This window comes from Protopterus annectens, chromosome 6.part0 (assembly GCF_019279795.1).
Source record: "Protopterus annectens isolate FY-2018-M chromosome 6.part0, PAN1.0, whole genome shotgun sequence".
Taxonomy (NCBI): domain Eukaryota; kingdom Metazoa; phylum Chordata; order Ceratodontiformes; family Protopteridae; genus Protopterus; species Protopterus annectens.
This window is the reverse complement of record NC_056737.1, coordinates 1,331,682,071-1,331,699,924: the sequence shown is the minus strand read 5'-3', so window position 1 is coordinate 1,331,699,924 and position 17,854 is coordinate 1,331,682,071. Positions and strand designations below refer to the sequence as shown.

General features: G+C 39.3%; 1 protein-coding gene across 1 annotated transcript in view; it reads right to left on the bottom strand.

The window, feature by feature from the left end:
* The window catches only part of FMNL2 (formin like 2), a 1,741,163-nt gene that overhangs the window by 189,532 nt on the left and 1,533,777 nt on the right, over positions 1-17,854 (bottom strand). Inside the window, exon 16 of the mRNA XM_044074902.1 lies at positions 17,473-17,597. Within this exon, the coding sequence (XP_043930837.1) occupies positions 17,473-17,597 (125 nt within the window). The remainder of the gene's footprint in view (positions 1-17,472; positions 17,598-17,854) is intronic.

Sequence of the window (17,854 nt, the reverse complement as noted above, 5' to 3'; positions counted from 1 at the left end):
TCTGTCTGAAGATCAACTCTCCTATCACAGAAAAGGGAATGAGAGACCCTTTAGCAAAAGTAAAGAACTGTTATCAAATAACAAAGATGGGTAAAGAGAATATAAAGAAATTAGGGACCATGCTTAGGGATCTGTGTATACTGCAGTGGTGGTGCTGCGGTCGTGTTGTCGCCTCACAGTTAGACGTTGCCCGTTCGATTCTCAGATAGAGCATCTTCTGTGTAGCAACATGCATGAATAGGCGTTCCTTCATTGAAGGTTGTGCGTTAGGCCCGGCAAGCCATTACGTAAAAATCTACTGCCAATCATTAGCGGACCGGAGTTCCGCTGTGGTGACCCCTAACCGGGAAAAGCCGAAAGACACAAACAAACTTAGGGATCTGTGCATAACATAACATTACATATCTGGATTAGCAAGGTAGGTAGGAAGCAGAAAAAAAAACATTCTTTTATATGCAGACTGAAGGCTTATAGACCTGCTGTCTAGCTTTTACTCCTCCCATTTGCAAGGATATGGAAGAGGGGATAAATGAGCAAAATGACTGACATATGGTCCAGACACCAGAGGAGTGAAGTGTAAAGACTACAAGATACAGAATTAAAAGAGAATTTTAAAGGCTGTGCTCAAACAATGCGTACCTACCTCCAACTAAGGCATGCACTGTCTTACTACTTAAACAAAATGCTTCCCAGTGAAGACCACCGATATCAGCAAATATCATTCAGATACCTATAAAGTATCTCAGACTCAGACTTCTCATGTTTGCAGAAGTGTTTCTGCTATCAGAAAAGCATACAATGAGAATAATATTTAAGAGGCAAGTCAAATAATGCTATAGTGGACAGAAGTAAAAGTCATAAGAAACTGCATAGGAGTGTGAATTGTATACAGTCACCCACAGTGACCCCACTGTCTAAAAAATGAAGTAAAGCAAAGGAGATCTGTCTTTTGTGTTTTTTTTTCTTGGTCAAACTTAGTCAGCCAGAACATATTGCCTCTAGAAAAGTTTGATATTGTAATCATATTTTGGTCCAACAGCTTTAGATAGATACTTGTTTCATTGTTTCAATGCACTACTTAATTAGATATATCTATTATATAGACAATGGTCTAGATGAATTTCTGGTAACCATTTGTAATGTCAGACCCCACCAGACCAAGTCCTGCAATGCAGAGATTGAATGTCTGAAACATTGGACTTATATATACTAAGTACAAGCTGCCATTTCTTGGAACATTCCCCTTTTTCCATGTTATGGCAACTTTGGAGTTGGTATATATAAGTTTGGGGGTGTGGGGGACTTTCCCTCCCTTCAAAAAGGAGTTTAAAGAAGAAGAGCAATTTTCAAGATTCACTCTTCTGCTGTGATTTTGTTTTTTTTTGGGGGGGGGGCTTTTCTGCACTAAGCATTTCAAAGCCTTCTAAGCATATTGTTTCTTCTTTCTTGCCTTCACAAGAACTTTTGGAATGAGTGGAACTGGATGAAGACAGGAAAGGTGTTGGTTTCCAAGGCAGCTGGGCAGGGGTTCTAAGAAGAGAATGTCTTTAGGCTGTGATTGCATGGGGATTTAAACTGGTACTCAACTGGATTGTCCCACTTCTTTGTCACTTTAAGAGAAACATTCCAGTCTAGCTTACACTCATACAAGGTTCCTGAAGTCCTGTTCCGTTGGTCTGCCACTAAGATTTTGTCAACCTCTAGCTTGGTTGTGGCATGGTGATTTGAGAGCTGGAGTTCTTATTTATTTGAATGACATACCAAATACATTCCTTCCTAATGAAAGGGATAAGAGGAATATTTTCTTCTACAGAATGTTCTGGTTTCAAAGGTCTCTTAAACACCAGTGAAACTTCATATGCCATTTTGCACAGAGAAACATTAAGATGGAAGTGACATGTATATCAGGGCCTTTGGGAAAATAATGGCTGAAGGATAAGTCTCTGTGAAATCTTCCTGAAGAACTGATTCATTAATATCACCCTGTCCTTGGTGTATGGACATTGTGCAGGTACTGGTAGTTAGAACTGCTCCTACAAAGATCTTGATGTGAAAGAAAGAAGCTTAACTTCTGGATGTTTAGGTACAGTCCAAATTCAAAGGGCATGGAAGGTATAGCTTAGAACTTCCTGTAATTCATCTAGAGAACAAGCCTGAATCAAGAGTTCATCTGGATGAATGCATATGGATACTTTCAATCTCAGGTGCTTAAAGACTGGTGGCATGCACTTTCAAGGAACAACAGAAAGGTCAAAGGGCAAGGAGGTGAAATGAGAATGGAAGCATCCCACTCTGAATCTGAGGTACAGTCTGTCTGCAAGATTTTTCAATAAGTTATGAAGACAGTCAACATTCATGTTATGAGTGACGAAAAAGATAATCTTTAGCAATAGTGGAAGGAGAACCGTAAGTCAGGAATTCTGAATTTTTTGCAGTTCTACAAAGTTATCGAGGCAGGTTAGATCTATGACAGTTCTAGACAGACTGTATTTCTTGGGAACTACAAATAACCTCGAGTAAAAAGACTTTTTATTTTTTTTGTGGCTGTAACAGCCTCTATCACCTTGCACTCCACAGAAGAATGTCTTTGGTCAGTTGCAGCTGGTTCAAAGGTAAATGTGGTATGCCAAGGAAGGGAAAAATGCAAAAACTCTGAGGTATAGCCTTATAATTTCTCATAACCATCTATTTGAGTTCAGGAGAAACCATTTTCCTGAAAAATTCTCACAGTCATGTTTTTTTTTTTTTTTTTTTTTTTTAGTGGGGACAAAGAAAAGCAGTCATAAATAAGAGGTTCCACTACTGCTTGAAAGAGCTCTTCTCTCAGACTAGGGTTTCCTTACTTGCCCTGGCCTCTTTTTTTCCTCTCTTTTAAAACTAAACTGTCTTTACTGGTTCATTGTCATCTGCTTCCTACAAAAGGCCACTGCTTTGTGGAACAGTTCATGGAGTATACAGGTGCATGGATGCAAGCACTGTTTATTTATTTATTTAACATTTGTTTACCAGGAAAGTCTGACTTGAAACAAGCCAATTTTTCAGCAGAGGCCCAGGGAGAAATTCTCCAAATGCATGTTTTTGTAACATGGGAGGAAACCAGAGCACCTGGAGGAAACCCACATAAACACAGGGAGGACATGCAGACTCCACACAGAAGGCACCCTAGCTGAGAATCGAACCGGAGAACTTCTTGCTGTGAGGTGACAAAGCAACCTGCACCATTACTCAGTCTGTCACTGTTAGACTGTATGGTCTTTTCTTTGTATCCAAATTTCTTAAACATTTCTTGTGAAAGTAGGTCAAAAAGGTTATCTCTGTTACAGGTGCATTTAGTAGCTGCCTCTTGTCATTATCTGCTAGGGGATGAATTCCTAACCATGCATGCTTCCTAACCAATGTCCCAGTGGTAGCAGCTCTAGAACAGCCATCCCCTGTATCATAGCCACACTTGATAGTATGTTTCTCGATATACTGCATCTCAAGGTGGCAGAAAGAAATTTATATTTTTGTTTATCAAATCAGTCAATCACTCTACTCTCATTGTCACGCGGTGGTGGTGCTGCGGTAGCATTGTCGCCTCACAGTAAGATGCTGCCCGGTTCGATTCTCAGCTAGACCGTCTTGTGCGTGGAGACATGCGTGAATGGGCGTACCTTCGTTGAAGGTTGTGCGTCAGGGCTGGTAACTCGGCACGTAAAAATCAACTACCAATCATTAGCGGACCGGAGTTCTGCTGTGGCGACCCCTAACTGGGAAAAGCTGAAAGACACAACAACAACTCTACTCTCATTGTCATTACACAGAGTGCGAAGGCCTGTGAATTTATGCATGTGCAAGGTTAATTACTTCAAATGCAGTAAAGAATATGGTTTTAATGCCAAGTTTAAAGCGGTTATGAGTTCCTTCATTCACCTTTGTACTTGTTAAAAATTTGTAATAGGCTTCAAGCTTGCTCCTAATAAAAAGACTAAGTCAATACTGAAAACGTAACTCAAACATCTTTGTAAAGGAAGTAGAAATTTTGGAAGTAGATGACTTAGAATACACTTGAAATACGCTTATCAAAAATATAGTAACAACAAAACAATAATAAAGTTATGGTAACATCACTGAATGGTAGATGAGACTTGAAGTCTTCCAAGATGATGATTTATTTATTTATTTTTATTTATTTAACATTTGTTTACCGGGCAAGTCCGACTTGTAACGAAGCCAATTTTCAGCAGAGGCCTGGGGAGAATCACTTCAGATGCATGTCTTTGTAATGTGGGAGGAAACTGGAGCAGCTGGGGGAAACCCACACGAATGCAGGGAGGACGTGCAGACAATGTACAGAAGGGACCCCAGCAGAGAATTGAACTGGAGAACCTCTTGCTGTGAGGCAGCAATGCTACCACTGCGGCATCCATAAGATATTAAGTGTCATAAACAGACTCTGGAAGGGTATTGCTAAGCTCATAGATAACTGATTAGTGCTTGTAGGGGCCTTACCAACTGCAGACAGGAAGAAACCTGGACGAAGCCTATCACAAGAATGGCTGGCATTAAGCCTTGGACACCTGAACTGTGAGAATGTTTTATGTAGGAAATGGATAGTGAACAAATTTGGTGCCATGAGAACTGTGAGAATAGAGTAAATAGCTTGATTTTTTCACAGAGAAAGCTTTATGCATATGGAGTTTATAAACAACTCTTTGAAAGTAGAAGCAATGCTCATAGAACATATTAAGAATAAAATTGTACCTGTTGAAAATGGTGGGATGTCTTGTGAAACCTAGTCTACAAGGTGAAATGAGAGAAATTATTCAATAATATATGCTGCCATTTGGCTAGTTAACATGAACATGGATGAAGAGATTAATTGCTTATAGAATTTTTGTTGTGCATTTTGAATAAGATTCTTTACAGGCTGCTATGATGACAGAGATTTATGTAACGTCTAGTGGGTGACAGTGGAGGTCTTAAGGGTTTTCCAGCATCATGGTTATTAGCAGGCAATGGTGCAGGCAGTGTCATGTCTGGGTGCTTAGTAACAGCAGACTGTCTAAGGTATACATGATTTTAACAGAGATGATCTTTATAAGACAAAATGCTGTCAATATATTGACTAAATTCAAATTGTACTTGTTAACATTTTAATTCATCTAAAAGTAGACTATGCAAAATTGTTCTCATATCTGGTTGGATCTAACTAAATGTTACACTTAGCCTGTGTATTAGCATATTAGAATTAAATATATGACTGTCAACAGTTAATAATATATGAAAGGGGGCGGGGAGAAAGGCTTATTTCCACAGATTTGATATATGGAGCAAGTAGAATGAGAAGACATAGGAAAATGAACCAATAGCTTCATAGGTGTTTACTAGGTAATGACCACAAGGGCCTTTTTAAGCCTATCCATGCATCCCAAATCTCTGACAAATTCTTATACCCTTGATAAGTGTAAGCATGGGCCTGGGAAATGAACCATTTACAGGTTACCTGTTTGCATCAGAGACATAGGTGCCAAACCAGGGATGAATTTCCGGTTTCCCATCCAATTTTCCAAGTTGCACTTTATTTATTTATTTATTTCTTTATTTCAGTTTGATGACTGGGGAGAGGGGTCCACTAGGCTCAGAAGCCCGTTTTCAGTGGAGGCCCGGGGAGAAAAGCTCCAACATTACATAGTAAACATTAGATTTTCAGATTAAAGTTACAATCCAAGATGCAGATACGTAAGATAAGCAAAATACAGTTAATATAGAGGGTATAGATACATTATAAAATCAGAAACATGAACTGGTAAATTGGTAAAGCTCCACATTACATAGTAGACATTACATTTTCAGAATAAAGTTACCATTCAATTGGATTAGAGAGGAACTCTGCTTCACATGGATGGGGAGCCTGTTCCATAGATGGGGTAGTCTCTGGAATACATACCTATCTCTCCAGCAGGCCCTATTTATATCACAGGCAAGGTTTAAGTCTTTAGAACTGGTAGTTCTGGTACTGTTTGTTTTGTGGATATGCAGGAGGTCTATCAGAATGGGATCTGATAATGCCCTGTCTGTCAGGCATAGATGTCCCCTCAAAAGCCTGTAGGAGACAGAATACAGGGATAGGGCCTTGAGGTGGTCTGCATAGGACATATTATTTATGTCCTGTATTCTTTTAGTGAGGAACATCTGTGGAAGTTCCAGTTGTTGGATATGCCTGGTTAGGTACATACAAAAGGGGACACTGTACTCAATGACAGGTCTGATGAATGCCAAATACAGTGGAATAATGACTTCCTTGTACTTAGATGCCATACACATGTTTATAAGTTGCACAACAACTGTGGACACATGATGATCAAAGGCTAGATTACTGTCTATGTGTGTCCCTAAGTCCCTGACTAATGGGTCAACTGTAGGGGGTGTGTTATCAATGTGATAGTTACCAGGGATGGATGACTTCCCAAAGAATACTATTATGCATTTCTTGGCATTTATTTTTAGTCCATGACTCTGACATCAGTTGTTTGTTTGTGTCAGCCTCTCCTGAAAAACCTTTGTGTCAGTGTGAGATTTAATGACAGCTCCTAATTTGCAATCATCTGCAAATTTAGTCAGCCAGAGAGCACTCACATTGGCCTTGACTTCTGAGAAGTAAATGCCAAAAAGGAGCAGTCCAAGGACTGATCCCTGAGGGACTCCACTTGTGACTGGCCTCTTTGTAGAGGTGGACTCCCCAATTCTAACTTCCTGGGTCCTGTCTGTGAACCATTTGGCTATCCACCAGGTAACATACGGGTTTGTATCTAACCTCTTGAGTTTGCCAACAATGCCCAAGTGAGGTATTGTTTCAAATGCCTTGGCCAGGTCAGAGTAGGCAGTGTGAACGATTTTGCCCTCATCCATTGCTTTGGTGACCTTCTCAAAGAAGTCAACCAGATTCAGTAGGCATGATCTGCCCTTGATGAAATCAAACTGTGTTGGGTCCAGTGTCTGGAGGTTTACTATACCTCTTTTGATCATCTCCATGATAATTCTTTCCAAGGCTTTACATATAAGACTTGTGAGACTTATGGGCCTGTAGTTTCCAGGTTCTGTAGATGGCCCAACTTTGTTCAGAGGGATGACTGTTGCCTTTCTCCATTCATGAGACACAAAGCCTGTTTGGAGGTGACAGTTAAATAGTAATTCCAGAGGCTCTCATAGGTCATATTTTATGCTATTTAGAAGGCATCCTTGGATATTGTCTTGGCCCATTGATGCAGTGTTCTTGGTCTTAGAGAGAGCATTAAGGACCTGTTCCCTAGTAATAGTATATTTGATGATATTTCCTGAAGGGAGGTTGAGGGGGAGAGAGGAGTAAAGTTGGAGCTGAATTTATTAGCCAGGAGGTTTGCTATATCTTCTGGCTCAGTATAAGTGGCTCCATTTACAATGAGCACTGCACATAATTGTGTATTGCCTTTGAGGTTGCAGACATAGCTAAATAATGCTTTATGGTTGTCCTTGGCCTGGGAGGCGAAACTTATCTTAAATTTGGCTTTGGCAGATGTTATTTGTCCTCTGAGTTGTTTGTTTAGTTTAATAAGAGTGCATTTATTCTGCTAGGTGCTGCACCTCTTAATTTTTGCCATGATTTTCTTCCTGCTGTTATAGAGCCTACTGATTTTGTGATTCCACCAGGGTGGCTTGTTTTTTGAATTAGTTCTGTACTTCTTCCTGGTAGGTACAGCTGCCTCTATGCAGCTATTAACATGCTTGTATAGGGTTTCTGTGAACAGTTCTGCACAGGCAGAAATGTTCTCATGGTTTACAGGGGCTTGAAATTTTGCCAGGTTCTCACTTAATAGCAGGAAATTAGCCTTAGAATAGTTCCTGAATATTCTCGGTTTAGCTGGGGGTCCAGGTTTTATTTTTACTTCAAAGGAGACCATTTTGTGGTCTGACCTTACCTGGGAAGGCATTAGAGTAGGGGGTGTGCAGAACTCTCCCATATTAGTGAGGGCCAGATCCAGTATGGTTGCACCCCTGGTTGTTGTACTGACTACCTGGTCTAGGGAGTTTATGTTTACAAAATCCAGGAATCTCTGTGCATGTATGTTTGATGTCATATAGGATTCCCAGTTAATAGTGGGGTAATTAAAGTCACCCATGAATATGGTATTGGGTTGGATGGTTAGTGTTTCTAATAAGTTTAAATACATGGTATGGGTTTCCTGGGTCATAGAGGGGGATCTATAGCTTGCAAAGAATTATTCCAATGAAGTTACGAGAAATAAAAATAAAAATAATCTTATTTCTTTGGTTTTGCCAAGAGGTATCTGTGTGTAATAGTTAAGTGAAATACATGTGGACTAGGCAGAGGAAGCCAAATGGGAAAGTTATGAAATTAATCCTTTGTTTTAATTATTTATCATTTAATTGGTGTTTATAAATATGCACCTCATAGTTGTATTGCATTACATCTGTTCTAACAACCCATGATTCGAACTGAGAGGAATGCATCGCTGAAGAACGTTTTACATTTTAACAGTTGTATAACATAAAGATGATGGTGCACAATTTATTATTCATTTTCAATGATTTATGGAGAAATTTGGCAACAAAGAACAGATATTGGAATATATGTAACCCCCTTCATTGTTAAAAAGGTATAATAAAAAGATTTTTTTTAAATAGCGCTTCTGATTAGTGGTGAGTTCTTTCACTTGTCACATAGTAAGGAAAGTTCACTGCGCCCACAAAAGACACATATTCTGGTTGGGGAGTCTGATAGAACACGTTGTATACCTTCATGGAAGAGTCTTTCATTTACTTATTAATCTTTTCCTTATATGTTTATTGCCACAGATGTTGCTTCTCTCTGATGTCGTTCCATTCTTCAATTACATACAGAAAAGTGATTCAGTGTAGTCTTTACTTAACCCATTTCCCTGAGTTATCTGTTCCAGGATGACCTTGTCCTCTGGCTCTACAGTGGGGCGCTTCTGATGCCAAGAGCTTTGCTTTGTACTAATTGGCTTTTGAAAGCATCACTTCATTACCCCAATATGTCCCGTCTCCTCCAGGATACAAAACTTTGAAGTAAGCATGGTACAAAAGTTTGAACTTTTCATACACAGCTTTATCACAGGGATAAACTCATTTCTTCTCCTTCTGGTGGTGGCCAAAAAGTCATTACCAATATACATTTGAGCATCTCCCACTTTCAGTTCATGCCCACCTGACTTAGTTTTTACAGAAATTGGGTTTTCATGTGATACAGTTGAAATGTAAGCAAAACTGCTCTGGATTGCTTCTGACTCTGCAGTACTGGGGGTAAAGACACTATGAGTCATTTCAGTAAAATGCCCTGTACAGGCAAATTCCACCCATTTTTGTACATGTTCTCTCATAAAGACTATATAACTGTTCCCTTCAGACATTTCAAGGATAACAGAGAAACCCAAATTCTGTTTCCGCAACAACCTGTTCTCTAATTTCTGTCATTTTTTCCTGAAGTCCTTCCTGTTTTGCCTCTATTGATGTAAACTTCAGTTTTGTTTCAGCAACATCTTCTGAAAGTGAACAATGAACTGGTTTTGGAAAAGTCACCATATCAATTTTAGTGGTGGAAGAAGGCCTGCAAGATAGGGTTACCTGTTGCATTTGAATATTATAACTTACTTTACAAGCTATTAATAATGCACAGAATTAGTTAACAATACTACTGAAGTAGATTCTGTCAGTCGTTACAATACTACCACCACCACAGCATGTTAGATTGTTTCATACAATACTACCACCACTGTAGCATGTTAGATTGTTTCATACAATACCACCACCACCGTAGCATGTTAGATTGTTTCATACAATACTATCACCACAGCAGCATGTTAAATTGTTTCATACAATAGTGCGACCACCACAGCATATTAGACTGTTTCATACAATACTACCACCACCGTAATATGTTAGATTATTTCATACAATACAGCCACCATTGTAATATGTTAGATGTTTCATACAACACTAAAACCACTGCAGCATGTTAGATTTTGTCATACAATACTACCACCACAACAGCATGTTAGATTGTTTCATACAATACTATCACCACCGCAGCATGTTAGGTTGTTTCATACAATACTACCACCACCACAGCATGTTAGGTTGTTTCATACAATACTACCACCTCCGTACCATGTTAGATTGTTACATACAACACTACCACCAATGTAGCGTGTTAGAACATTTCATACAATACTCTCACCACCATAGCATGTTAAATTATTTCATACAATACTGCAACCACCACAGCATGTTAGACTGTTTCATACAATACTACCACCACCCCAGCATGTTAGATTGTTTCATACAATACTACTACCACCGTAGCATGTTAGATTGTGTCATACAATTCTACCACCACCATTGCATGTTAGATTGTTTTTCATACAATACTACCACCACCATAGCATGTTAGATTGTTTCATACAATATTACCATCACCATAGCACATTAGATTGTTTCATACAGTACTGTCACCACCACAGCATGTTAGATTGTTTCATACAATACTGCCACCACCAAAGCATGTTGGACTATTTCATACAATACTACCACCACCATAGCATGTTAGATTGTTTCATACAATGCTATGTTTCATACAATGCTACCACCAATGTAGCATGTTAGATTGTTTCATACAATACTACCACCACCGTAGCATGTTAAATTGTTTCATACAATACTATCACCACCATAGCATGTTAGATTGTTTCATATAATACTACCACCACCACAGCATATTAGATTGTTACATACAATACTACCATCACCGTAGCATGTCAGATTGTTTCATACAATACTACCACCACCACAGCATGTTAGATTGTTTCATACAACACTACCACCACCATAGCATGTTAGATTGTTTCAGAATACTGGAAATAATACAAAGACAGAGCTGCTCTATTAAACAAAAGTCACCAACATTTTTACTTCCATTTATGTAAACTGAGCTAAAAGATTCCTTTAGTTGCAACATTCATCTGGTTGATCCAACCATTAGATATCTGACACATACCTGTCCGACTCTGGTACCCCTTTACTGCAAGTATGGCATTAGCTAAACAAACAGGAATAGACAACTTTTTACAGTTTTAATTCATTTTACATTGTTTTTATTTATTTACTCTCTATCATTTTATATTGTTCAGCCAACATTTAAGATACATCTGTATTTGATCCTATGACCTGCATTGTGCATGGAATTAAAGGAATGATAAGTGTCTTTGGGAGATAATGAGACATTCACAGAGCATGTGTAACTCACTAGGGACTGTGACAAACTTCAGGGGTATAAATAATCCTTAATGAAGCATATAAACACCAGCATTATTTACAATGTAAAATACTGGAAGTACATGACTAGTGTGTCCTTGATGTATTATTATGAAAAATTTAACAGCAGCTTTTTGAGGAATTTTTCCAAAACGTAATGAAAACCTATCACAATAAACAAATTACAATATGCGCTTATGGGTGCAGATGCAGGAAGAAAGGAAAACCTGACATTTTTCCTTGTTTACATGAGTAACCTTTATTACCACATTAAATATGAAGCACATTTTCAATTATTATTATTAGCTAAATTAAATTAAAATATGATGGTAGACCAACCTTATTAACTTCATCGGTCAAAACACTTTACATCATTATATGTAAATCCTGCAAAAGACAATATGGAACTGTCCCAGCAGTCATACATTTCCTTTGCCTAAACCTAACGTATTTTAGGTTTACCCTCATACTAACTTTATGTTTACACAGATCAGTTTGGTATATGTGCAATAAAAGAATTTAAGGTGACACAAGCAGTGGCTAACAACAACCCTCCTAATTTCAAGTATCCTATTTAGGCTTCACAGAAGCTAACCAATAAGGAAAGTGCATGACAGGGCAAAGGGCATAAACTCCCAACAGTCACTGTAGGTGTGCAAAGTTAAACATACAGCTTCTCAAATGGGACTTCGGACATAACCATATGTGAACACTATCATGTATCTAATGTGCACTCTTTATGTTTTTTTTCAGCATCCATGTAACAAAGTACATTACTGTACTCAGGAGGTGAGTTGTGGTGGTGGTGGAGTATTTTGCTATGTGCTATGTATGGTGCGACAATGTGAGGTATTGCCAACTATGCCAGAAGACGTAGGGCAGTAGATTTGCAACATATGCCAGCACAGCTAGCTGGAATTATATGTCATTTGTACAGCAAACTGATTTGTACAGATGCTTGTTTTGAAAAATGTATTTGTAAAGCTGCTTGTGTTAAAAATGTACCAAAAGTGGGTCCTGACTGTACTGTATTTATTAAATGTATATGTTTTAACAGAGGATACTGGAAGAGAAGAAGTTAATCTCAGTTTGGTTAACTTTGAAGAATAGTAAGAAATTAAATTACTTAATTTAGACTATAAAGATTGTACCTTACAGTTCTGTTTGCAGCCAGAGACAAAATGTTTGTGAAAACAAGTACTAGGAAGCCTTCTGTATTGTCTTTAGCAGTCAACTAATTGGTACTCTGGAAGCATAGAAGTTTGAAATTGTAAGCTGCAACAAATCTTGACAAAGCTCTATGTGTGTGTGTGTGTGTGTGTGTGTGTGTGTGTGTGTGTGTGTGCATGCATTATTGACACCTATGTGCTAAATCCTGGCGGCTTCTAGCCAAGGGGGTAGCATGGAAACCAGAAGTCAGATGAACACATGTAATCCATCACCTAAATGATGTTTTTTAATACTAAATGAGACTGAAGTCTCAGGGCAGTCTGTTTCTTGGAACCTAACACAGAAGGATCTCTTACATTTCAACTTGTCTTGCTCTAGTAAGTGAAACAGGGAATAGTAATTCTTTAGATCAGTCAGGAAAATATAGTGAGATTAGTTAACTACTGTTTATGTATCTGTGTGAATCTATTCATCTGTGTTATTTTAATATTTCCTGTGACTGAAACTCTGGCATTTATTGTAAATAGATATTCTGTATTTTCATGTTTTTCATTGTTTATTGTTAAATATATTTAAACTTTACATTGTGGCTGGTCTTTTAGAGAATATTTTAACCATTGAGAGTACTTACTGCATTGGTCAAAACACTACCATTTGCATTAGTATTAATTTCACTCAGTATAATTGGGTACCCTTGTAAGAGCCTTAGAGTAGCTGGCTTTGGAGTGTCTGGTGGCAGTAACTGCCTTATAGTCTGGACAGAAGGGGGGATAGCTAGAAAATCTGTGCCAGCCTTTCCCAGGTGTGTGTGTGTGTGTGTGTGTGTGTGTGTGTGTGTGTGTGTGTGTGTGTGTGAAAATCAAATCTCAAAGAGTGTGTGTGTCAGCTACTTGGAGTAGAGACACAAAGCACTGGTTTTACAGAGAGGGTGCTGGAGGACTTGGCTTGGACACTCGGCTGAGGACTCAACTCTACAGCTGTGCCATTAGGGAATTTCATTGAGGCACTGGAGAGAGAGAAAAAGAGAGAGAAATCTAGATTCTTGATGGAGTGTATTCCCTGTGTGCTCTTAAGGGAAATTATCCTTGGTGCAGAGAGCTGCATCTGGAAATACTGTGTGTATCTATATTTTTATTCCAAGTGAACATCCCTCTCCAGTGTCAGTTGTGAGGCTCCAGGCTCCTTGATTACTGGCCCAGAGTGGGGACATCACATATGGTATTTGAGAGGATGAACATTCATGCTACCCACAAGGACCTTTGAAGGGATATGCTTGTATGTTATATGGCACATGTATCATTATGGATGTAACTGGGGTAAAACAAAAGAGTGGCTAAGGAGAGCTGATGCTTCTGATGACTGTAGGGAAGGATACACTACTAATACTGGGTGGATGCTATACATGGACATGGTGTCCCACTTAGCTGTACAAATACACACTGTGTTCAATGGCCTTAAGGAAGTTGAGGTCATCATAGGCATCCCTTTTGTCAACACTAGCACACAATCTAGTCTCCTGTTGGTTCAAACATCTTCTTAGTGTCACTCCGCAGTTTGTCACATGCTTTTCTCTTTGAATGAATTTCACCATCACACTGAGGCAGCTGTGGTGGTACAGCGGTAGCGTTGTTACCTCACAGCAAGAGGTTCTCCTGTTCGATTCTCGGCTGCAGTGTCTTCTGTGTGGAGTATGCATGTCCTCGCCGCGGTCGAGTGGCCTCCGAAAGACATGCGTGAATGGGCGTATCTTCGTTGAAGGTTGGGCATTGGGCTGGCAACTCGGCACCATAAAAATCGACTGCCAATCATTAGTGGACCGGAGTTCCGCTGTGGCAACCCCTAACCGGGAAAAGCCGAAAAGACAAACAAATGAGGGAGGCAGTAATATAACAATCAATCTGAGCTAGCCCTCCACACTGACATGTGACCGTGAAAATTATGGATGAGCTGCTTGTGCATAGATCACACTGAGGGTTGGTAACTATGAAGTAAGCCCTACACGTGACATTTGTGATTCAAGCCCTTGATGGGTACTCCACACATATGGTACTCCTCAGATCAATGCTGCAGCTCTTTTGTGTTTGCTGGTACATCCCAACAAAACTGTATAGATGCATCTGGCATGTCAACACAGCCAGTGTTGGCAAAGATTTCAGCTGCAGTGCAAATCCAGAATACATATCATTCTGTGCTGCAAAGCCAACAGCTTTGTGTCCCCACAGATTCTACCATGGTAAAAGACGTAGCACTGCCCAGATTGTAAGGATGGTGAACTGCATTTTGGGTAATTCCACACTCAAAGTCTGTCATGATCAGGAATTACAATAGTGAGCAGTCTATGGAAATGGTGATGCTGTGCAATTCTTGATAAGACAGCCTGAAATACTTGCTATGTTTTGTTTTATGACAGGGTACGTCAGGGAATTAGCTTTGCATATGACATGCTATACCATTTACATAATATGATTAGATTGCTGTACATGACACAACATGGAAAGTTCCATCTGTGATACAACAGCATGAATCTATAAAGTTCCAGACAATATTCCTGGTAATCAGCAACAGGAAATATATCCTGTTCTGTAAGAGATACCATGCAATGTACATGTATTGATCGGGGGTAGCCACATCCTCTGCTGTTGGGGTGCTCTTAGTGGGTGAGAGAGATGGCTGTGGGAGTGAGAACAGGGAAGGCTTCTTTCTTTTGTCAGAATGTTGTGCTCATCCCTGGGAAAACTGCTGCTGCCATTAATAACACCATTGGTCCCATTTTTCCTAACAGAAAGCCACCTCTCTGATCAATCAGCTGGTACGATTCTGCTCCAGGACTCCAAGCAAGAAGGCTTGGAAGACCGATGCCTTTTCCTTTCCTTGGACAGGAATGTTCCTATATGCTTTTCCACCCTTTCCACTGATACCCAGGGTACTTCTGAAGATTCAGAAGGAATCTTTAATGATCATTGTAGTGAATCCCTTCTGGCCCAGGCAACGGTGGTTCTTCCTTATTTTGGTAATGGCCATGGGCATGTACCACAAGCTTCCTCACAGAATAGATCTATGCACAGAAGATAAAGGACATTTTATACACCTCGACTCCACTCAGCTTCAAGTGACTGCCTGGCTGATAGGGTCTTAATTACCTTTAGGCACCTGCTTACTGAGGATGTGCAGCAGATTCTAATGTTGGCAAGAAAGTTTGCTACTAAAAAATCATGCATTAATAAAAGGAAAAGGTTTTCTAGTTGGTGCCATCAACATTACCAGCACCCATTCAGGGCTAGTTTTCTCTGTTTTTACAATTTTTTGTGTGATTCACTATCCTATAGCTTTTCTTACTCCTCTATCAAGGTTAATTTACTGGCCATTTCAGCATATCTGCCCATGGATCCTCCTCTTTGAATGCATTATTGTGCTAAAATATTTTTAAAAGGGGTTTTGCATAAAAGACCTCCAAGAAAACTGGTAGCCCCACCTTGGGATCTTAACTTTGTGTTAGAAAAGCTAACACCTGCTCCATTTGAACCAGCTAATCTGGCTGACTTGAGGTTCTTAAAATGGAAAACTGTTTTACTGATTGCTCTGACCTCTGCAAGAAGACTACCTGACTTGCAAGCTCTTACAGTGAGTTAACCTTATCTCATTTTCTCAGACAGAGGGCTTCTTTGAGAACTAATCCTTCTTTGATGCCTAAAGTGGCATCCAAGTTTATTTAAAGCCAAACTTTCATCCCCTTGTTATTCCATACCATGGATGTCCACAGAAACTTAGGTACTTTCTTGACTGAAATAAATCTTCCCGATCTTTGGATCAATTGTTAATTTCTATTGATGGTAAGAATAAGGGACAGCCAGTGACAAAACAGACAATTTCCAAAATGTTCTCTAAGGCTCTTACTTTTTGTTATACTCAGCATAACAAAGTTATTCCAGGCAGGGAAAAGCCTACCAGTGCCTTGGTTTCATCTATGGCTTTTTGGAAAGGGCTAGATTTTAGAAGTACTCTAGATGGATTAACTTGGTCTTTCCACATAAGTTTACAAGACATTACAAGCTTGATTCCTTCTCTAGGTCAAGATCAGGCTTTGCTAGGACCATTCTCCAGGGGCTCCTGGAACCTTCTTCTTCTTCCTCCACCTCCCAAATGTGGCAAGCTAGGGCAATCTACCCATATAGCCAAGGCTACTGCAGCAGTGATCAATGTGATGAACACAGTACAGTTGGGTAAGTAAACTTACCATGGGAGTAGATGTTCGAATGATCACTGCTGCAGTAGCTGCTCCCTCCCTCCATCCACCTTGTTTTTCTGGTGTGCTGTTTCTGCCAAGGTGTGGACACCCTTCTTCTTTGTTGTTCCTAGTACTGTCCTTTCAGCGCTCAGACTCCCTCTCTCTGTTGCTATGAAAGTCCTGAAGGGCTTTGCACACAGACTTGTACTTTCAGGCAGCCCAGCTCAAGCTAACAGTTTGAGTGCATGGAAGATGCCCTGAACCTTTGGAAGCTGTCTGGCTGTTATATCCTTGACAGGATATAACACATATAGTTAAGGCTAAGGCTACTGCAACAGTGATCAAACGAACATCCACCGTTATGGTAAGTTTACTTACACAAATGTACATTTTCACTATGTGCTGCAACTGGCCATAAACAATTAAATGTATTGGATCAAGATGGTCACTATTATTCAGTCCTGTTAAAACTAAGAAATGCACACCAACGAATAAAACCTTTCCTACCAAGCTGTATAGAAGTAATTTACCAATATAAGAAATGATGTGCGACTCCAATTTTTTTTTACATGACTGAAAACATTACTAGTAATTATTAAACTGTGGCAGAAGAAACGGATAATGAAACTACATTTCTGAAGAAATGCAACACAGTCAAAGCAAACCAGCTGCAACAGAATATTAATTTGATACACACAAAACAAGTATTTGTTTTTAAAAGCCATTTCTCCATTACAAAAAGAAAGAATAAAAACTAATGTGCAAACCTCCAAAATTCTTTCATCATCTATTTCATTAAAAACAGTTCCATTTATCTGATTTGGTTTTAGGGCTACCCAGTTGAAGACAGGCAAGCGGAACTTGGTTTTGATTGGCTTCTTGATCTTCACCGCTAATGAGTATAGAAAAAGTGACATGTCACTCCAGTAGAAATCATCACAGTTTAAAAAAAAAACAATGAGCACTGATAAAAGTATATAAAGTAATAGAAACTTGGTTAATGGACTAGGGTTGTTAAATCTAAGGCACAACATACCAGTCCCTAATAAATATACAAAGACAACCATGACCATTCCAGTTATAAACCAAATGCACAACATAAACCACACCTGACATTTAGACAAAGACAACCTTAATCATTTCAGTTAT